Here is a 23353-nt window from a genome sequence, read left to right as displayed (position 1 = left end):
TCAGTTCACACACTTACACCCCTCGCCTACTGAGTCATAAATGGTTAAAAAGATGCCCAGGAATCTTAAAACATTCCAGTTTACCACAAATTTGGGGTCCATTATCTTTTCATAACCACCAAAATGGCTCCCCCATTTATTGTCTAGACATATGCGTTAAACATTTATTTTAGATTTTTACTGATTGTTTTGGGCAAGTTTGTAACTGATAAGATTAATACTGAGTAATGAAATGATTGCCGATACGAAAAAAAAATATTTAAAAAAATGCAGTATTCACACAAGTTTTAAAAGGGTTTCCTCTGGACTTTGCATATGAATGACAACAAGCCACGGAATGATGTTGATTCAATTCCATGTATCTCTCTGCAATCTGATTTCTGATCAGTTTAGCTTCATCAATGAGACTGCGGTGTACTAACGTTATCATTGCACATGTAATATACTACCTTTGTGTTGATACAGCCTAGCAATTGTTTGTTGTGTGTGTGTGTGTGTGTGTGTGTGCGTGCGTGCGTGCGTGCGCATTTGTCTGTGCTAATGTGTGTGTGTGTGTGTGTGTGGTTAAATCCCTTTTCTGAGGGTGGAACTAAACAAACATGTCTCTGTTGCCCCAGCAGCCCAGGAGAGAAGACTGTAACAACGTCAGACCTGAGGACTGGAACCCCAGAATCCCTGTGGGCATCTCTCCTGTAAGCAAACACGACAATGAACCATCTCTTTGTAACACTTTCACCATTACTGTACTGTTCCGATAGCATTGTTATTAATGGTTATCGTAGTAATGTATGTTATGGCATTTTATGTAAATAGTAGCATGATTTGTTCGTAACGCTTTTAGAATTTAGAATTTTAGTATTAAGTATTTAGTTATACATTTAATAGCTTATTAATAAGTAATTCAATAAATAAAAACATATTTATTAATAGCTGATCAATTGTTTATTAATGCTTATTCGTAAAAGTTATTATAAAGTGTTACCAATATGTTATCTTATATATTCTTATATAAGTTAATTAAACTAATTATGAAATTTATGAAATAATTGAATGTGAAACTGTCTCCCATGTTTTAAACATAGTTCACTTTCCTCCCTTTATCTACCTGGACAGATCCCCGAATCCAGAAAACACGGCAGCATCACCTTGTTTTCCAACCCTTTTGCTGACACTCCTTACCCTGCCCAGGTGAAGGCCTCTCCGCTCCCCAGCGAGTGGAACGGCAAGACAGAGAGCTGCATCCTCAACATCAACTCATCCATCTATGACGAGATCCAGCAGGAGATGAAGAGGGCCAAGGTGTCCCAGGCTCTGTTTGCCAAGGTGGCCGCCTCCAAGAGTCAGGTACAGACCCATGTAATGACCTAGACTCTGGTTGCCATTTTTGTACAAACACATACAATTCTAGGCCAGAGACCACTAAGAGCCCTATTTTGGTACAGACACACAGACCTGCAGAACAACACCACAGGCAATAAGTATTATTTTTCGCTTTGCCACGAAGTAGAAGAGGGTTAACTGAGAAACTGGTATCATTTTGGGAGAAATTGGCACTAAACATTTAAAGAAAATGTTGAAGAAAAGAATGTCTCGCTATATTATTGAGAACGTATGTTATTAAACTATTAGTTACAGTTCTGTGGATGTTACAGCTTGAAATATAATACACACATCAATATTTACAGAGCTAATATTTTCATTTCATGCCTGAACTTGTCATGGAGACATTTTGGCTCCTTCCCAGTGTGGTTGATGAAACATTAGAAAACAAAACAATAAAACACGATATAAAACCAGATCGGGAGACATTCACCAGTTAGGGGGTTCAAAAACTGAAGCGCCACATTGTGCAACTCTCCTCTCTTCTCCGACTGGTGATTTATCGCCATAATGACATATGTCTCCTTTATTGTGGGTTTAGCGAACAGCAGACAGTGTTTCAACACAAAACAAACCTGTTTATATTAGCTGTGCTCTGAATGACTCTCAGCTAAAGCGGAGCCTGTTATCTCGCCCAGGGAACAACCCACTCATTGAATACCGGCTTGTGTGAGCAGAATTACCATCAGTTTAACTCTTATTAAAACTAATTAAAGAAATGCGGAGCAAGCCGTTATTATTAAAGGTTTCATATATCGGTGGAGCACAGTTGAAAATGTTTCCACAATTGTTACTTGATGAAGAAAAAGAGAATAGATTAAACAGGGGCCAAATTATCTGGAAATATCTGTGGAGGTTGTTTTTTTCCCGCTGATTGCGATGATTATAGGGCCAGATACCTTTGTTTTAGCAAATTGCAGTTTGATGCACAAACCATTGTTTTTGTTCAGGAGTTCAAAGACTTTTTGGAAGAGAGGAGAGAAGAGGGGGAGAAAAAATATCTTTTCTCAGATTATCATTTGTGAGTGAACAGGTTTCCACTGTCTTTCCCCTCTCCCCCCCCCCCCTCTCTCTCTCTCCCTCTCTCTCTATCTTCTCTCTCGTCTCCCTGCTCCACCATTCATGGTGATGGAGGCGGAGGGTGTGAATGTGAATTGAGCAGCAGATAAGAAGTGTGCTAATTATGCCTGTGAAAGGGGGCCTGGGAGAGCACTTATCTCTGGCTCCATCTCGTAATGGGCGCTCCCCGGGCAGCTGGTGCCCCTCCCGGCCCAGGCCCACACCACCACCGGGGGCAGTGGCGGCTCCACTCCGCACCAGGGCCAGACTCAGAACCAGAGGCCCAGGCTCTGCACTTTAGCCCAGTGGGGGCTGCTGGTGCTAGGGTTGGAGGGCGAGGGAGTGAGGAGCTGGTGGTGGTGGATGGTGGTGGTGGATGGTGGTGGAGGAAGGGTCCATCCATTGGGGTGCAGACTGGCAGGAGGAACGGGGGTTTGGGGGCGGGGGAGGCTCAGTCTCGATACGGAGGCTGGCACATGCGTGTCTGATTGGTGTGCCGTGCCTCCTCTGCCCACTGCCACCCCGGCACATTGCAGGAATTCTCGGTGGTCGCACGCTCGCATGTATGCAACCCACCACCCTGAAAGAGCTGGCGAATGTTGGGGGGTTGGAGGACAGGAGAGCTTGGCTCAGGCAGCTATTGTGTGTGTCTGTGTGTGTGTTTGTCTCGTCTAGTCCTGCCCCTGTGAAAGATAGATAGAACGAGGAGAGGAGGGGAAAGGAGGAGCGGGGAGAAGAGGGGAGGAGATCTGAGAAGGGGAGCAGGGGGCTGTGGAATGGGAGAGGGTGGGAGCAGTGGTGGTCCCCTGAGTGGGAGAGCTCTAAGCAGGAGTTTAGAGATTGGCTTACACTGTGTGTGTGTGTGTGTGTGTGTGTGTGTGTGTGTGTGTGTGTGTGTGTGTGTGTGTGTGTGTGTGTGTGTGTGTGTGTGTTGCGTGGGGGATGGGGTTTGGAACACAGCCATCCCATCCCCTCTCAGGGCTCGTAACCACAGCAGACCTCTCGTTCTGCCAGTCTTTAACTGGTAGGTCTCTCTCTCATATTCACAGTAGCATTTCAATCACCTTTTTAACCTCAACATTTTGGGTGCAGTGAGTAAGTACAATTGAAAATCTCCATTCCGCTGCTGGTTGACATCAAGTTCAGTCATGCAGCCTACGGTATATCTTGAGACTACAGCCTATTTTGATTGATTTGTACAGCTATACATTACATTAAGATAGAATCCAATAACCCTTCATATTTCATTTTTATCAAATTTCATTCTTATCAAATTCAAAGTTGAGCCAACATTCAGCTGTGAGAGATGTACTGTATACTAGTTTGAGCAGGTTGTTAGAGGGTAACTATTGTATTGAGGTAGTGTTTGTTGATGATGTAGCCTATTGGTTTGAAGCCAGCTACAGGAGACAATGCCGCCAGAATCCGCAGCTAGCATTAGGAGACGCCCCTTTAGTTATAGCGTTCGAAGAGATGGATGCTACATTTTGATGAGAGCCCTTGTCACTGCTAACAAAGCTGCACCGGTGGAGGTGGTAGCTAGCTATCTGTTTTAGCTAGTGAAATGGAGGCTATCCGTATTGGCTAGGCTAACAGAGAGGGTGTTAAGCTAGCTGTATGTTGTTGGCTGCTAAAGGAGCGGAAGCTAGCGATGGGAGGCTAGCGGTGGGAGGCTAGCCGTGGGGAGCCACTGACATGGCTTTGGTGTCTAAACTGCCTGACACACATCCTGAGAGGGAGCTGTGATTGTCTGTATCAGAGTCCCTGCTGTCACACAACAAGCGATCCGGGAGCCCCTGCGCCACAGGGCTAGCTCTCATACCCCCCAACACACACACAGAGTGACCAGTGGAATACAAACAAGAAACGCCACCACCAAGCGCCTATCTCTCTCTCCCTCTCTCTCTCTGTCACTCGTTCTCTCTCTCCCCTGGAAGAGGCTACGCTAATTAGCCAGGCTCTAATGAGACAGAATGGCACTGATCTGGTCCGCCGCTGCGCCACCAGGGGTGAGGGGGGGAGGCAGGGGGTTGGTGCAGGGGGGGCTGGTGTGTGCGCCATCTGTCACCCTGCGCCCGCCTGGCACGGAGCTCTCCGGGGGGGGAGGGACACTGACTGCCTAGCTGGTCTGGAGTGGAAAGGTGGAGAGTGGGAGAGAGGGGAGGAGGAGGGTGGTGGAATTACTGGACTTGCCCCCCCGGCCTATAATTTCTGAAATGATTCATATCCTGGGTTAGTGGAATCTGTGTTGTTGTTTTTGACTGGGACAGCTTGAACGCTGTACATCCATCCCACTCATATGGCCCAACCACCTCCTTAATACTCATGCATGGATCCCTCCCATCCTACCAAACCTGTCAATCAATTCTCACCAGAAATGTTGGGTTCCTCTCTGAGTCTAAGGGGCAGATGTTACGGGAGATGACATTTGGAACGTAGACTCACTGCTTTGACAGAATTGAATAATATCTGATCTTCTGAAGCAGGAAGAGCCTAGGGAGAAACTGGGCATGACCACCTACGCCATGAGTCATGAACCTAAAGATAAAAAATGTGAGGGGTTTATAACTTGAGTGTTTTTCCTTCATGGATAATATGACTGAGGTGCGGTTATAGGGCTGATCCAGAGTGAAGTTATAAACCACCTCCCAAAGTTTCACTTGGGAAACTGTTTTTGTGGTGCAACGGCCAACAGAATATCTCCATTGTTTGTTTACAGACTCCGGATTGTCTCCCTGCGAAGCTGAGGCAGATTAGAAATGAGAGAGCATCACCAAAAGGGAAATAAAGGCCATGACTGTTTATTAATTGATTTATTTATTTATCCGGTTGCTTGGTTATTAGGTTGCCGGGGAAACGGTGGCAGATCCTCTATATTATTAAAGAGACAATTTCTTGAACCGGAGACCCAGATGTCTGAATAATTAATTTAGTGTATGAATTATCTCGCAAAAGGCAGTTCCTTCTCCTCCCTCTGAAATGAGCATTTTTGTAATTGTTTAATGGACAGAGGAATCCCCACCAGCATCTAACCCACTGCCTCTCAGTTCATCAACCACCTCTAACCCCCCCCACTGAGTATGCACATACCTCTCTACTGTCTCTCTCTCTCTCTCTCTCTCTCTCTCTCTCTCTCTCTCTCTCTCTCTCTCTCTCTCTCTCACTCACTCACACCACACACACCCTCTCTCTCCTCCTCTCTGCCCTTTTGCCCACCTCCACCACACCTACTGTACCTACCTCCATCCCCACATTCCACTCCCCGACATTTGCCCCCCGCTGTCCCAAGTCTGAGGCAGCTCTCACCCTCCACGCCCCCGTTGCTTCTCCTTCCCAGGCCAGGCTAACAGTGTGGGGAGAGCCTCGCTCCAGCTCCAGCACTTTCCCACTATCTCCTCTGACAGACCACACAGGGCTTGTTCTGAGGCCCATTCTGGCTAATCTGATCAGGCAGGCAAATACGCCGGGAAAAGCGCTTTAATGATCCCCCTAATTACCTCAAGTCAATACCAACTGTATTATTAGACTCGGGGAAAATATTCCATTAGGGTGCCCCCTGTGGGAGTCACCCCCGTGCGCACCGATGTCACGCGCCGCGCGCCCCCACGCTTGTAATTAATTTTATTTACACACGCAGGAATGCACAAGGTCGCACCTGCAGCCCGGAGCCGCCCGACTCGGCCCGCCTAATCAGATCTGTCATAATTACCATTCTGCATGCTTCTGACACACGCCGGGAAATATTTCAATTTAACTACAGCCACTAGCTCCGGCAGATGCAGTGTGGGGATGTGTTAGTCTGTGTGTGTGTGTGTGTGAGAGAGAGAGAGAGAGAGAGAGAGAGAGAGAGAGAGAGAGAGAGAGAGATAGGGGGAGAGAGAAGAGAGAGAGGGAGAGAGAGAGGGGAATTGCTTGGGGAGACATTAGGACCTATTCGAGTGCTTGTGTACTCCCGCTTTCTATTTCTCTCTCTCTCTCTCTCTCTCTCTCTCTCTCCTTCTACTTGTTTCTCTTCAGACCCTGTCTCTCTCCTCTCTCCAGACCCTGTTTCTCTCCTCTCTCCAGACCCTGTCTCTCTCCTCTCTCCAGACCCTGTCTCTCTCCTCTCTCCAGACCCTGTCTCTCTCCTCTCTCCAGACCCTGTCTCTCTCCTCTCTCCAGAGCCTGTCTCTCTCCTCTCTCCAGACCCTGTCTCTCTCCTCTCTCCAGACCCTGTCTCTCTCCTCTCTCCAGACCCTGTCTCTCTCCTCTCTCCAGACCCTGTCTCTCTCCTCTCTCCAGACCCTGTCTCTCTCCTCTCTCTTACTGCGCACATGATGCCACAAAGTAGACTTCTCACACTGTATAGCTATGACTTTCCACATCAGTTCTCATTTCATACAGAGGGTTAAGACGTCCCTCCCATCTCATACATATCATTCATTGAGACCCTATTTGGAGATTTGAACAAATGTAACAGTCCCTTCCACCTGAAAACAGACTTGTAGACCAATTACAGATGCGGCTTTAGCTGTTAGCTGACATACACAATTTGCAGGTTTTCTGCTATTTTAATCCATAATTCACTAAGATCAGCCATGATTTATCAGCTTAATTATGCTCTGATATTAGCAATTAAACTCCAGCTTTGAATTAAATCTCAATCAAGTGCTTATAATTGATGGAATCACACTCCTTGTAGGTGATTGGTGTGTTCCTTATTCAGATGCTGTTTAGCTCTGAAACGTTCTTCTTCTCTCTTCCTCTTTTGTGAGTTGGTGGTCCTTTGTGCATTCATTCACTCTCTTACTTGTTCTCCTGTTTCTGTAGCTGCCTCAATACTGTTGTAGACTCCATAGAAGATGTAAACAGAGGGATACTATAATGTTGAAGAGATTTTACTGGACTCTCTCTCTGTGTTTAATAGTTATCAAAACCGGAATAGCTTGATACATTTTTTACACAGTCAACTGAACATGCCTCCTAATGTTTGACGAAGAGACCCGGCATACAACATAGTGATTTGTTTTGTCATTTTGTAGCCTGGCAGAGCAGAGCACAGATGTGTCAAGTTCTGTATTTGAGGATTTTTACATTTTATTGACCTGCTCTGGTCATTCTGTCCCAGTTCTAAGTGTTCCCGTTTTAGGAATTCATACTGCAACTGCGACATTCTGTGACGATGAACCAATTGCCATTGTTCTGAGAGTAAATGCTGAGAAAGAGAACATTTCCTGCACAATCATGCTTTCACTCCGCAGCATATGTGCAATGGAGATTTTCGAGTCTGCTATTGTTGACAACTGGCGCATTGTGATGCGAGAGGGCATGACCTTTCACTCAGTAAACGCTGATATCACATGTTTCCCAGTTGGTGTCTTTGACATCATATATCTTCCACTGCGGGTCTGAAATGTGTCGGTCAAGACTTTCCATGTTGCAATTTGAAAATGAATGCAGGGAAACAGGTTGCCTTGTTTGTTTTAGATTGAGCAGATGTGGGTATGTATGCATACTCTACTCTTGACACTCCTGCAAAAGGGGTTAGGTAACCAATCTGGCAACTGATTCGAAGAAATTCCACTTTGACAAGACATTAATGCATGTTTTTATGTAGCTTCAGGTTAAACTCTGTATAAATGTCCAAAATAAGGGATTTAAAGATTACATTGTATTCTGTTGAGCAATATATTTCCTACTAAGGAGTCACAATTTGACTGGATTGTTTTGTGTACAAATCCTTCAAAACAAATCATCACTTTTAATTTGTTGTTTCTAAAGAGTGTTAATTGATAGATTCGTTCTACAGCACAAATGCTCGTGGACAGTCAGGCCCCAGTCCAATGAGTTCTATTGCAGGGAGTCAGATGGTTGAGTTATGAGCAGTCAAGGGTATTACCATGTATTACCATGTGCAGAACAATCCCTTGCAGGATCAGTGAGTAAAGCCCAGGACCTGAGCTCTATCAAGTGGAAATAATGCAGTGGTGCACATAGACATCTGCATGAGCTCTTTCACGGTTCACTCTACTTGTGTTACCAATTACTTCAGGTGAATCCTGAAAACAATTACAAAACATAATAGCTGTATACTTACATTGAGGAGTTTACCACAACAGTCACGGCCTTCATCAATAAGTGCATACAGTGGCTTCGGAAAGTATTCAGGTCCCTTGGATGTTTTTCACATTTTATTACGTTACTGCCTTATGTGCTTAGGGTCATTGTCCTGTAGGAAGGTGAACTTTCACCCCAGTCTGAGGTCCTCAGTGGTCTGGGGCAGATTTCCACCAAGGATCTCTCTGTACTTTGCTCCATTCATCTTTTCCTCGATCCTGACTAGTTTCCCAGTCCCTGCCTCTGAAAAACATCCCCACTGCATGATGATGCCACCACCAGGCTTCACCGTAGGGATGGTGCCAGGTTTCCTCCAGACGTGAAGCTTAGCATTCAGGCCAAAGAGTTCAATCTTGGTTTCATCAGACCAGAGAATCTTGTTTCTCATGGTCTGAGAGTCCTTTAGGTGCCTTTTGGCAAACTCCAAGCGGGCTGTCATGTGCCTTTTACTGAGGAGTGCCTTCTGTCTGGCCACTCTACCATAAAAACCTGATTGGTGGAGTGCTGTAGACATGGTTGTCCTTCTGGAAGGTTATCCCAGCTCCACAGAGGAACTCTAGAGCTCTGTCAGAGTGACCATCAGGTTCTTGGTCACCTCCTTGACCAAGGCCCTTCTCACCCGACTGCTCAGTTTGGCCGGGCGACCAGCTCTAGGAAGCCCAGGGTGTTCTTGGGGACCTTCAATGTTGCAGCATTTTTTTGATACCCTTCCCCAGATCTGTGCCTCGACACAATCCTATCTTGGAGCTCTACGGACAACTTCTTCAATCTCACGGCTTGGCTTTTGCTCTGACATGCACTGTCAACTGTGGGACCTTATATAGACACGTGTGTGCCTTTCCAAATCATGTCCAATTAAATGAATTTACCACAGGTGGACTCCAATAAAGTTGTAGAAACATCTCGGGATAATCAATGGAAACAGGATGCACCTGAGCTCAATTTCGAGTCTTATAGCAAAGGATCTGAATACTTATGTAGATAAGGTATTTCTGTTTTGAAAAAATTATACATTTGCAAAAATGTCTGTAAACCTGTTTTTGCTTTGTCATTATGGGGTATTGTGTGTAGATTGCTGAGGATTTATTTTTTTTAAAATCCATTTTAGAATAAGGCTGTAATGTAACAAAATGTGGAAAAAGTCAAGAGGTCTGAATACTTTCCGAAGGCACTGTAGACAGTGTCATCCCCACAGTTACTATAAGAACATATCCAACGAAAAAACCAGGCATTACCTACTGGACTAGAGCTACCGCTTACAAGAAACGGGACACGGACATGGACGCATGAAAGAAAGCCCGCTACGACCTCCGATGAGTCATCAAACATGCAAAAGGACAATATAGGAGGAAGGTGGAATCCTATTACACCGGCTCCGATGCTCGTTGTATGTGGCAGGGCTTGCAGATGATAACGGATTGCAAAAGGAAACACAGCCGTGAGTTGCCCAGTGATGCAGAACTCCCAAACAAGCTAAATGCCTTTTATCCTCGCTTCGAGGAATATAACACTGTGCCTGTCGTGAAAGTTTCTGTTTTTCCGGATGACTGTGCGATCTCGCTCTCCGTGGCCGATGTGAGAAAAACATTTAAACAGGTTAACAATCACAAGGCCGCCGGGCCAGACAGAATACCAGGGCACATTCTCAAAGCATGTGCAGACCAGCTGGCAAGTGTCTTCACTGACATTTGTAATCTCTCCTTGTCCCAATCTGTAATCCCAACATGTTTCAAACTGACCACCATTTAGGCAGGTTACACATCTGTAGTTATGAAGTGCTTTGAAAGGCTAGTCATGACACACATCAACACCATCATCCCAGACACCCTACACCCACTCCAATTCACATACGGGCAGTAAAGGTCCACAGAGGATGCAATCTCAATTGCACTTCACACTGCCCCCCACCTGGACAAGTGGGGAAATAACTATGTGAGAATGCTGTTAACAGACTACAGCTCAACGTTCAACACCATAGTCCCATACAAGCTCATCACCAACCCTTCCCTCTGCAACTGGATCCTGGACTTCCTGATGGGCTGGCCCCAGGTGATGAGGGTAGGCAACAACACCTCTGCCACGCTGACCCTCAATACGGGGGATCCTCAGGTGTACGTGCTTAGTCCCCTCCTGTACTCCCTGTTCACCCATGACTGCATGGGTACACACGACTCCAACACCATCATCAAGTTTTCTGACAACACGACGGTGGAAGGCCTGATCACCGACTGGCTGCATCACCGCCTGGTATGGCAAATGCACTGCCAGAGCCGACTCCTACGCTGGCTGATCCGCAGGATGAGAGGGTTCTTTGTCCCGCACCAGAACCACCTCCGATGCGGGAGGTACTGTCACGTCCTGACCATAGAGAGCTCGTATTTTTCTATGGTAGAGTAGGTCAGGGCGTGACTGGGGGTTTTGTCTAGTTTACATTTTCTATGTTGTTTTGGTTCTAGTTTCTTTTTTCTATGTTGGGATTTTTATATGATCCCCAATTAGAGGCAGCTGGTCATCGTTGTCTCTAATTGGGGATCATATTTAAGGTGTTGTTTTTCCCACCTGTGTTTGTGGGAGATTATTTTGAGTTAGTGCATGTTGCACCTCTGTCGTCACGGTTTGTGTTTTGTTTATAGTTTATTGTTTGTTTTGCTAAGTTTCACATTAAAATAAAAGATGTGGAACGATACGCACGCTGCACCTTGGTCTCCTTCCTACGACGAACGTGACAGCTACTCTGTTCTTTATTTTAGTCTTATTATTATCTATCCTGATGCCTAGTCACTTTACCCTGCCTTCAGGTACATATCTACCTCAAATACCTTATTATTATCTATTCTGATGCCTAGTCACTTTACCCTGCCTTCATGTACATATCTATCTCAAATACCTTATTATTATCTATCCTGATACCTAGTCACTTTACCCTGCCTTCATGTACATATCTATCTCAAATACCTCGTACCTCTGCACATTGATCTGGTACTGCTACTTCCTGTATATAGCTCCACATTGATCTGGTACTGCTACTTCCTGTATATAGCTCCACAGTGATCTGGTACTGCTACTTCCTGTATATAGCTCCACAGTGATCTGGTACTGCTACTTCCTGTATATAGCTCCACAGTGATCTGGTACTGCTACTTCCTGTATTTAGCTCCACAGTGATCTGGTACTGCTACTTCCTGTGTATAGCTCCACAGTGATCTGGTACTGCTACTTCCTGTATATAGCTCCATTCTTGTGTATTTTATTCCTTGTGTTACTATTTTATTTTGTTATTATTTTTAAACTCGGCGCATGTGACAAATACTATTTGATTTGACTTATTTGTACTACTTACTCTACTTATTTGCTTCAAAATCTTTACTCATTGTTTTATTACGGAATGAGTGAGACGGGTAGAAAGAATCCCAACTCTAGTCAGCACTGTGAATGCATGCTAAGAGTGTAGGATTTTTCAGGATGGCCACATGGTAGCTAGACCTCCAATTCTCCCGGGGAAGAATGGTTGAGTTCAATTAAGGGCCTCGACCCCATTTCCTCCTCGTTCCCACCCCTCTCCTCTCTCCACGCCAAAGACTATTTGAATAGGCGCTCGGACCTGCCTTATTTGCATATTAAGATTTCCTCACACACACAAAACATTGGGTCGGTTTTCCACAGTAAAGTTTTGCTTATTGTTGCGGGAGATTCACATATGCCGAGCATCAAGCAGGTCGGCATTTCCCATCAACAGATGGGCATGGCGCCGTATTTACAACCCAGTGCACGTAACTGTGTGGGGTGAACGCGCTCTAAGGTGACGCTCTTGCAGAGGAGAAACAGGTTTGAACATACCGTGTTATCAGCTGCATTTATCTGCATAGCATTGTCTGTTAGTGGAGCTGGGCCCTATGCCAGGGTTAAGGAGGGAAAGACAATAATGCTTTGTCTCTCCTACTTTTTATTTCTCTCGCCCTCACGGACACAGAGATGTGAGTCTGGCTGGCTCTCAATCCCTCCTCTGACAAGTTCCACAAGTCCAGCCACAACAATGGATCGCAATCTCTTTCTCCCAACTGTCACAGTTTTTTTTTGTTTCCCCCTCCCGTAAAGTATGTTTTGCTTCTACAAGGTCAAATGTGCTTTTGTTTCAGAGTAGACAATTATTGTATAAAGCACCATATTCAATTTGATTGTGTTATAATCCCCCCCCCCCCCCCCGCCTAACAAAAAGAGAATCAGAGTTGGTCGACATCTGCCGGCTTATTTTTCGGTGGTGGACTGATGGGGCCGATAATGACCAAATGAGATTAGAGATAGGTGTCTGCCCTGCCGTGTGACTGTGGAGGCAGGCCTCTCTATCTCCGTCTTTTCCATACAGGGTTTCACAGCAGGGTGTTGTTTATTGATGCAGTAATATGCATCCATGTTGTGGAGGGAGAAGGGAGGGAGGTGAAGGGAAGAGGGGTGGGAGGTGAAGGGAAGAGGGGTGGGCGTGAATACCGGGCTGTTCCCTGACAGAGCATGCCTATGCTCTCATTGGCAGCTTGTGACTGCTGCAGACACACAAAAAACATGGTACGGTGTGCCGCTGCATAGTTGGGTGAATCTTGCGCATGAATTCAGCCATTGTGTTGGGAGCAAAATAAATCAGAGTGCTTGGTTGCTATTTATACTGAGCTATACAATGGGAGCTCTGCTGGGCTGAGCTGCTGAGGAGTTTACTACTCTGTCATTCTGCACCTCTTCACCCCCTCAGCCCGCGTGCTGACGGTCAGATTGGAGGAACAAACAGGCAGGGTGGTCACTCTCCTCACTGCTCCATTCTCCATGTTAATCATTATGAATAATACATTTTTATTTATAGAGAGCGCTTCACTAACTCTGAGAGAGTTCGAGGTAGTTCGGAATTGGTGAGCAGTGTAAGTACAGCGTATCCAAACACTGATGTTAGGGGGGAAATGAACAATATGGACGAGGTACACAGAGCAACAGAGATGTTTGGTTCTTGTTGTAAGTGCCTGTTTCAACACAGTAACACAACATGCATTGTGCAGCCAACCTAATAACTATTACACCAATTGATGCTGCTTATACATTTCTGCACAGTCTATCTAAAGCTTTGAAAGTCTGCACAATTTCAAGTAGAAGTTGAAACAATGGGTAAGTCATAGATATTACAGTAAGCTGGAACACCATTTTAGATTTTTCCACCACGTCACATTGTCATTGTGATTATTAGACAGAAATCCTCACTCCAAATGAAGTTTTCACATCACGTTTTTTTAACCGAAACCAAGTTTTTTCCCCCCTGAGTTTGCTGGCAAGAGAGCCAAGAGCCACCTCCTCTGACCAGCTCTCCCACCTCTCTTTCTCCCCTCAATGCTTCTGCCAGGCCTGTGGAAGCAATGCAATTAGACAAACACAAACACAACTTCAGCTCTTTAAACCACCAGGGAAAACGCTGACAGTCCACTTGTGTGAGGACAACTAAGGGAAGCTGCCATTTTGACATTAGCTACACTTTTGTGATAATTTTACCAGTTTAAACTTCTCTGCGTCAAACTTCCTTTACTTTAGTCGTAGAACATTCTATCAACGAGTTTTCAGCAAAATATAAATAGCATAGTGACAACATATTAAGAATGTATCTCTTGTTTTTACTGTAGTTATTTTTAACTAGCTAGTTCATTTATGTGAGGACTTACTATGGGGTTCATGTTGGCCTTTTGTTTGACTGACTTTAGTACTTTGGGTTTAATCCTGCTAGTTTGGGGAGTGTTTGAGTTGGATTACTTCATCGTGCCTTGGTAGTGTGGTTTAGTTCTGTCTCTGAATAGGCGGGGTGGGATGTGGGTGCGAAAAGAGGGGTGTTCCTCAATACCGAAACAGCGGAAACCAACAGACATCAGAGTGGTAACGCGGTCCAAATCCCTCTGCATGCAAATTAAAAAAGGAAACAATAAACGTGGCAGAAGAACAAGGTGGGCACGCAGTCTTTAGGTTCTCTCTCTCTCTCTCTCTCTCTCTCTCTCTCCCTCTCTCTCTCTCCCTCTTTCTCCCTCCCTTGCTCCCGGCTTTCTCCAAAACTCTCCTGGGTTTGATGTGGCTTAGGGGAGGAGTTGGAACAAGGGACAACAGAAATGCTGAGTTATCTTTTGCATGCAGTGTGGTGGCGTGGCTCTGCCCCGTATGTGTTTGTGTGTGTTTGTGTGTGTGTGACCAGCGCAGTGTAATCCTGTGGAAAGGAAAGGTGCTGCCGCACTCTGGCTGGGAGATTACAGTACTGCTCTGTCACGCTGCCAGGACAGACTACCGGCTGAACAGCTTCAGTCGCTCTCCCTTCTCTCCTCTTTAACTCCCTCTCTCTCTTTCTCTCTCTCACACACACACTCACATTCTCACCCTCCCTAAATTAAGCTGCTTTCCCTCCTTCCCTCCCTCCCTCCTTCTGCCTTCTCACCCGTTACAGCTCTCTTTTAGCCACGGTCATTTAAAATTCCCTATTTTTCTGTCTGTTTCTCTTCCCTTCTCTCTCTCTATCTCTTCCTTTCTCTCTCTCTCCCTCTCTGGCTCCCTTGTTCTCTACTCTTCATCTCACACTATTTTCTCTCACCCTCTGCTTCAGTTCTGTCATGGTGATCACCCCCCTGCCCTCACATGGCCTAGTTGAGTTCCCTCCACATCCAGCGCTGTATAACTGAGTCACAGGACCTCATCTACTGTACTGTACCGCTCAGCTGCACCCACACAGTCACACACACAAGCTGCCTTTGACTGTGGCTCCTCAGATACATGCCCTGTGTAAATTCATATTGTATAGCTACAGTTCTCTATAGCCCACAGTCCCATCTCTCATGGCCCTCTGCTGGGCTAGAGTATAATGTGTCATGTAAACTGTTAAATGGGTCCTTCATTTTGTGCTACATACTATGAATACTACATACATGTGTATGTTGTCATACCTAATGGTCCCAGAATGTGTTCTTCTGCTGCCTTTGGAATTGTATTATATTGGCATGTTACAGGAATGGGCTAAAAGTTATAGCTAAGGGTATACTCTCCGCCCCTGGTCAGGGTTTCTTTCTGTGTGAGTACAGCAGTTAAAGTGGAGGGTTAGGTTAAACCTCTCTGTTGTTTCCTTTCGGTAAAGGGCTGGCTGTGTGAGCTTCTGCGCTGGAAGGAGGACCCCAGCCCGGAGAACCGTACGCTGTGGGAGAACCTGTCCATGATCCGCCGCTTCCTGAGCTTGTCCCAGGCGGAGCGGGACGCCATCTACGAACAGGAGAGCACGGCGGGCCAGCAGCAGCACCACGCCGACCGGCCCCCGCACACGATGCACATGTCCACTGACCCCATGCAGGTGAGGAGGCAATGACGTGCATGCTAATACATACATGCCCGCACACAAGCACATAAATACACATAGACATGTACACACACACATGCACACACACGTACCTATGTGCAGTGGACACGCATACACATCCATTGAAGATGAGAGGAGATACACACACACACACACACACACACACACACACAAGCACAGACACCAACTTTGATGTCTATACCCACAGAACCCAACTCTGATGTATATGTCCCACACAGATCCACTACAGGTGAGAGAGAGAATTTATATTCTATCATTTATGTTGTGATTTCAAATAAGCAACCAGTATTATCCCTTAGTTTTACATTGTAATTATCTGGTGTTCGTAATAACCAGCAGTAAGGGGACATTTCTACAAATGATCTCTATTAATCACAAACAGAGTAACAGTCAAAATGTTTGTTTTTAAAGAATTACTTTTTAAAGTTACTTTTACTTTTAACTTATTTAAGCTTTCTTTTTAAAAAGGCAGCTTCCAAATGAACACAAAAACCTGAGACTCACGTTAAACTTTTAAAATGGTGAATTATAAACTTAAATACTTCTATTAAACATAGTGGCAGCTGAATGGCTGATCAGTTATTTTTTTAGGCAGAAACATATGGCCAGTCCCATACAAAACCACCAGTGTAGAAATACCATAATCAGATTTTTCTCATCGACCCTAATATCAGATTAAAAAAGTGAAAAAAATGTACCAATTTGGGATACTTCGCAGAAAAGTTAACCGCTAATGAAATAGAAATTATTTGGCTTCCAGTAAAATGTCTCAGTACTGTAATGCATAGAGGAACTACTGACACTTCATAATGCTTATTGGTGTTGGCGTTGAACCTCTGTCAACCCAGGTCAGTCGACTGATTAAAAAGCTTGTTCTCAACCTGTTGCAAAACAGTGACGCACAGATGTGGAGAGAAGCCGGCATTCATTGGCTAACCTTCCCTTATTACAGCTCCCTATATGTGTGTTGTAGTGTAAAATGGGATCTTTGAGTGAAGATGTGCAGCTGGCTGATAAGCTATCTGTAAAGTGCTGTGTTTTCTAAACTTCATTACCAAACTCCAATTGGAGTGGGTCTGACTCAGGAGGGAAAAAACTGTTGCGTGTTCAATAGAGCACGAGTTGCCCACTCAACCCTCTCTCCACTCAAACAATGAGACATTTTAGGAGTAATGTGTAATGTGTTTACACCAGCGGGATACTGACGGCAAAGCAAGGCCATCGTTAGCATTCTCACACCCATGGCAATCGGCGGCGATCGCGTATTGAATTGTACACACATTGAGTTTGTTTATTGCGGTCTGGCAATATCATTTGAATGGGGTCTGATAAGCTCGACAGTACCAATCAGAATGGACAGTTTCCGTGTGAATTCCCGGGGTCTCAGTGTCTTTGTACGTGTTTGCATGCGTGTGTGTCGTGTGTGTGTGTGTGTGTGTGCGTGCAGGTTTGTATGTGAGTACTGGTGCCTCTACCCCACAATGAGACACAATTTCCTCATGAAAAAAAAAATCCCAAGAACTGATTACATTCAATAAGATATTACATGGAAATTCCTCCAGTGGAGCGTCTGTTCTGTACACAGTGGGCCCATTTTTCTACACAACTCAATTGAGTTGAATTAAAGGCGTTATTAAGTCGCCGATAAGTGTTCACTGATAACATCCTGTCTCTTGTTTCCCCCCACCCTCCTTTTCCCACCACAGTCTCAGACCCATCAACCGCCCCAGCAGCAGCACCAGCCCCCCATGTCCCTCCAGCACCCCTCCCAGCCTCCACTGTCCCAGCAACCCATGCAACAGCAGCAGCAGCAACCACCCATGGGCCCCAGGCTTCCCCCTCGCCAGCCCCCCACCGCCTCCCCGGCAGAGACAGAGGACCAGGGCCGCGGCGGCGGGGGCACCAAGGCTCGCTCCGGCGGGGGCAAGATCTCCCAAGAGGCCCTAGGCATTCTGCAAAGCTTCATCCAGGACGTGGGGATGTACCCAGACGAGGAGGCCATCCACACTCTGTCGGCCCAGCTGGACCTGCCCAAGCTCACCATCATCAAGTTCTTCCAGAACCAACGCTTCTACGTCAACCACCCGGCCAAGCCGCCCAAGGAACCCAGCAACAGCAGTAGCAGCAGCCCGGCCTTCGAGGAGGAGCTGTCGGACTTCAGGGAGGGCAGTGCCGAGCTGCTGAAGGAGCTGGAAGAGAGCACACAGACCAACAGCACCATCTTCTCCATCAAGATCGAGGAGCACCTGGCCCGCGCCGAGGCCCTTTCAGAATCTGACCACGAGCCCAAGGAGTAGAGAGAGCGTCCCCCAGTCTGAACACTGTGCTGAAAGAGTAGTGCTGCTGTACACACAGAGACTGAATGCAATGCTAAAGGGTAATGGTCTGGCTAGCGCAGTGCGACCGCTGCGAGAGTAAAGAGTAGTGTTTTATCAATGCAGAGTCTGGACTCTATGCGTACGAGTAGCATTTATGTATCAATGCAGACTGAAAGGCTACGCAACGCTACCATTCTCACACTGGAACCCCCCCCCATTTCCACAGACTACAGTAATACGAATAAGTATTGCTTTTTCTGATTTTGTAAAACTTGTATTATTCACTGTAAAGACTGATGCATCATTTAAATAACCTGCACAAAAAATTATTCTAAGTATGTTGCCGTGGATATTTGCTGACTGCACTTAATGTCTGTTGTTTTACACTGATTTCCTTTCTTTTTGAGCTACTGATATTATAATAAAAAGCCCCCATGGAGTTTGATAGGACTTTGATAGGTGTTTACGTATGTAATTTTAACTGGATTTTTTAAAATGCATATTAAATCGAGGACCAAGTGGATGACAAGGCCTTAATGATGAGGTACTAAGTCTGGAAGCCTGCTGGCAAATGAGTTATTCTTTGAAAAAGCGAAAAACATGACGGTGATTACGGATCACTCAAACTCTGGAACGCAAACCGCACCCCAGGTGCGTCGCCGAGAATAGCTCAATCGTTACATATTATTTGTTAGGAAGAAATATAAATATATATATAGACATTATATTAACTGTAAAAAAAAAAAAATACAGTCTTAAAGAAACTATGCCAATAAATGCCTTGTACTATATGGCACTGCCGATTAGATTATTTTGCAAAACCTTTGTCACTGTACTTTCTGAATCAGTCACACAGTTTAAAAATGTGAATCACAAAATCTGTTTTTTGTTGTCTTCTACATTATTTATTTGCAGTTCATGCAGTGTTTCTGATGTAATTACTTTTTTTGGAAAGTTTGTTACATAGCCTTTTTTTTATTTCAATGATCCTTTTCTATTTATAAATGTAATTTTGATGGGCAGTAAAAACAAAAAGTGTCTTAACGTTTTAAATGGAAAATGTGCTTTAAAGGTTGCCTATAAAAGTGCTGTATGTCAAGCAACTCATGCTACAAGCTTCACAATTAATGTTGTATGCAATTTTTACTATCATGCAAATAAGCTTAGGTAAATTACTAACCTATAGAACACCTTAGAGAGAAAAACATATGCAATCTGTGTGAATATCGATGTCTGCAATGTGTCTTCCTTTGGTTAACAATCCAATTCAAGCTATTCCTGTATAAATATCCTGTATAAAAAAGTGTTTCTTTTTTATGAGTTTATTTCAATGAGAACACCAGTTATTTTGTTACAACTGACTGTTTTATAAGTGTTTCTCGGTTTCTTTATGCAGAAATTGTTTAACTAGGAGTGGTTCTTTATTGTTAATTACACAATTAAACTGTTTGTATTGTACCCCAGATTCTTGCCATTCATGTGACCACGCTACTTGCACCTATAGAAGGTTTCACTTACCATATTCAACAGTATGTATCAACATATAACGACTTTTCAGTCAAATTAGTTCATTTTTTATCCTAAAAAGTGTAATACTTGTAAGTATCACAATTTATATTTGTCCTTTTTTTATTTCTATGCAAAAGTGAACACTTTTAACAATATGTGCATATCCAATACCTTTGAAAACCACTGTCCATGAGCTCCACTCCTGCATCTTTTATCTTGATACTCTCCTGAGCGTCTGAAGTCGCTGTGAGACCTGAAAAGTAAATACAAGTGGGGTGTTAATTCCTGTGCTAACGAAGCCCTCTACAGGGAGATAATGTGTCAAAACTGCACAGGTGCCCTGACCTCTCCCTGAACCCCAGGTGAATTCAGGTGTTTGTCTGCTCCACACAGAAATGACCTTTACCTGTTAACACCCTCGGATATGTTTCAGCCAGCTGGATTCCCTTGAGGTTTTGCTCTTTTTTTCCTTTTTCAAAATAAAGACCAGTGTAACATTGTGTGTGTTTGAAGCAAAGGAGGAGAAATGCACAGATGCTTGAATCACATATTCACATAAGGGGATTCTAAGGGCTTCAATCACCGGAGATTTGAGTTCTTGAGCACTTTAGGTTATTTATAATTCAAGGGGAAATGGTCACTGTAGTTTAATATACACTGTACACTTTTAGAAGAAAAGGTGCTATCTAGAACTTAAAATGATTCTGTCCCCATAAGAGAACCCTTTGAAGAACGCTTTTTGGTTCCAGGTAGAAAACCCTTTGGGTTCCATGTAGGACCCTTTCTATAGAGAGTTCTACGTGGACCCCGAAAGGGTTCTACGTGGACCCCGAAAGGATTCTCCCTGGAAACAAAAAGGGTTTGCCTAAGGGGACAGCCGAAGAACCCTTTTTTCTAAGAGTGTACATACCAGGGTTGGGATCAAATCTGAATTGTGTTACAAATGGCTCTTTAATTCCAATCTGAATCTTGAATTTGAATTGGCCACACCCTGCTTGAAGCAGAATTTGAATTGAATTAAAAGAAGTAGAATTCAATTCAATTCAAATGGCTCATTTATCACCATAGAAATGTGTATTTTGACATAATGTATGGTTACCAATAACATGTAGCATAAAGTTGAAACATTTCATTTTTAAAACTCATTATTCTAAAACTATTTTAAGTACACTGGTCTGGAAATATTCTAAGATCATGTTGTGGGTTGTCTATAATAGTTCATAATTGCCATAAAAATATGTTAAAAAATATCTGAAAAAATGTATTTCCCAGAGTGCATTAGATCAAACACTGCAGTATGGAAGGGAACATTATCTAACATCTCATGACAAAGAAAAATACTGTTTTGCATCTTTGAGTTATAATCAAACTAATATCTGAAATTGTATCAAATCAAACTTCATTGGTCATGTACACAGTTTAGCAGATGTTATAGTGGGTGCAGTGAAATGCTTGTGTCACTAACTCCTAACAGTGCAGTAAAATGTCAAACAAGTACATAAATAATAAAAAAAAAAACAAGAAATCAAGAAATATCAGAACGAATCCAATTAACAACCCAAATAACACTATCAGTCATCCAAATGCAATCTATGCGTATATAAACTGACAATATATACTATAAATGATATGTACAGCAGTATATCTACAGCAGTAGAAAAACAGTAGAAGAGAAGAAGGAAAGTGTGTCTCTATATACTGTGCATTCGGAAAGTATTTAGACTCCTTGACTTTTTCCAAACTTTGTAACGTTACAGCCTTATTCTAAAATTGATTCAATTGTTTTTTTCCCTCATCAATCTACACACAATACCCCATAATGACAAAGCAAAAAACTGTTTTTGAAATGTTTGCAAATGTATAAAAAATGTCAACTGAAATATCACATTTACATAAGTATTCAGACCCTTTACTCAGTACTTTGTTGAAGCACATTTGGCAGCGATTACAACCTCGAGTCTTCTTGGGTATGACACTACAAGCTTAGCATACCTGTATTTGGGGAGTTTCACCCATTCCACTCTGCAGTTACTCTCAAGCTCTGTCAGGTTGGATGGGAAGCGTCGCTGCACAGCTCTTTTCAGGTCTCTCCAGAGTTGTTCGATCAGGTTCAAATCCTTTTCTGGCTGGGCACTCAAGGACATTCAGAGGGTCGTTGTCCTGATGGAAGGTGAACCTTTGCCCCAGTCTGAGCGCTCTGGGGCAGGTTTTCATGAAGGATCTCTCTGTACTTTGCTCCGGTCATCTTTCCCTCTATCCTGAATAGTCCCCCAGTCCCTGCCGCTGAAAAACCTCCCCACAGCATGATGCTGCCACCACCATGCTTCACCGTAGGGATGATGCCAGGTTTCCTCCAGACGTAATGCTTGGCATTCAGGCCAAAGAGTTTAATCTTGGTTTCATCAGACCAGAGAATCTTGTTTCTCATGGTCTGAGAGTCCTTTAGGTGCCTTTTGGCAAACTCAAAGCGGACTGTCATGTGCCTTTTACTGAGGAGTGGCTTCAGTCTGACCACTCTACCATAAATGACTGATTGGTGGAGTGCTGCAGAGATGGTTGTCTTTCTGGAAGGAACTCCCATCTCCACAGAGGAACTCTGGAGCTCTGTCAGAGTGACCGTCAGGTTCTTGGTCAAATCCCTGACCAAGGCCCTTCTCCCCCGATTGCTCAGTTTGGCCGGGCGGCCAGCTCTGGGAAGTGTCTTGTTGGTTCCAAACTTTTTCCATTTAAGAATGATAGATGCCACTATGTTCTTGGGGACCGTCAATGCTGCAGACATTTTTGGTACCCTTCCCCAGATCTGTGCCTCGACAAAATCCTGTCTCGGAGCTCTATGGACAATTTGACCTCATGGCTTGGTTTTTGCTCTGACATGCACTGTCAACTGTGGGACCTTATATAGACAGGTGTGTGCCTTTCCAAATCATGTCCAATCAATTGAATTTACCACAGGTGGACTCCAATCAATTGTAGAAACATCTCAAGGATGATCAATAGAAACAGGATGCACCTGAGCTCAATTTCAGGACTCATCACAAAGGGTCTGAATAAATAAGTCAATTCTTTTATTTTATGTAAATTTGTTAACATTTCAAAAAATCTGTTTTTGCTTTGTCATTATGGGTTATTGTGTGTAGACTGATGTGATTTTTTTTTATTTAATCCATTTTAGAATAATGCTGTAATGTAACAAAATGTGGAGAAAGGGAAAGAGTCTGAATACTTTCCAAATGCACTGTACATGGGACAGCAGTGTTGGCTGTTTGTGTGTGTATGTGTGTGTGTGAGTATACACTACCGGTCAAAAGTTTTAGAACACCTACTCATTCAAGGGTTTTTCTTTATTTGTACTATTTTCTGCATTGTAGAATAATAGTAAAGATAGCAAAACTATGAAATAACACATATGGAATCATGTAGTAACCAAAAAAGTGTTTAAAAAAATCAAAATGTATTTTATAATTGAGATTCTTTAAATAGCCACCATTTGCCTTGATGACAGCTTTGCACACTCTTGGCATTCTCTCAACAAGCTTCAACTGGAATGCTTTTACAACAGTCTTGAAGGAGTTTCCACATATGCTGAGCACTTGTTGGCTGCTTTTCATTCACTCTGCGA

At 44.1% G+C, this 23353-nt stretch overlaps 1 protein-coding gene across 9 annotated transcripts in view; it reads left to right on the top strand.

Moving 5' to 3' along the window:
• The window catches only part of LOC115176943 (DNA-binding protein SATB1), a 56558-nt gene extending 36870 nt beyond the window's left edge, over nt 1–19688 (top strand). For 6 of the 9 annotated variants that reach the window (XM_029737365.1, XM_029737359.1, XM_029737360.1 and 3 more), the window contains 5 exons: nt 618–692; nt 1114–1344; nt 15671–15880; nt 16095–16136; nt 17614–19688. In XM_029737365.1, the coding sequence (XP_029593225.1) occupies nt 618–692; nt 1114–1344; nt 15671–15880; nt 16095–16136; nt 17614–18204 (1149 nt within the window). In that variant the 3' untranslated portion in view covers nt 18205–19688. The remainder of the gene's footprint in view (nt 1–617; nt 693–1113; nt 1345–15670; nt 15881–16094; nt 16137–17613) is intronic. The other 3 variants (XM_029737361.1, XM_029737358.1, XM_029737362.1) reach the window with 2 other exon arrangements.
• The last annotated feature ends 3665 nt before the right edge of the window (nt 19689–23353 follow it).

This window comes from Salmo trutta, chromosome 37 (genome assembly GCF_901001165.1).
Source record: "Salmo trutta chromosome 37, fSalTru1.1, whole genome shotgun sequence".
NCBI lineage: Eukaryota > Metazoa > Chordata > Actinopteri > Salmoniformes > Salmonidae > Salmo > Salmo trutta.
Note: the sequence above shows the minus strand (reverse complement) of the source record. Positions and strands in the feature narration are given on the sequence as shown.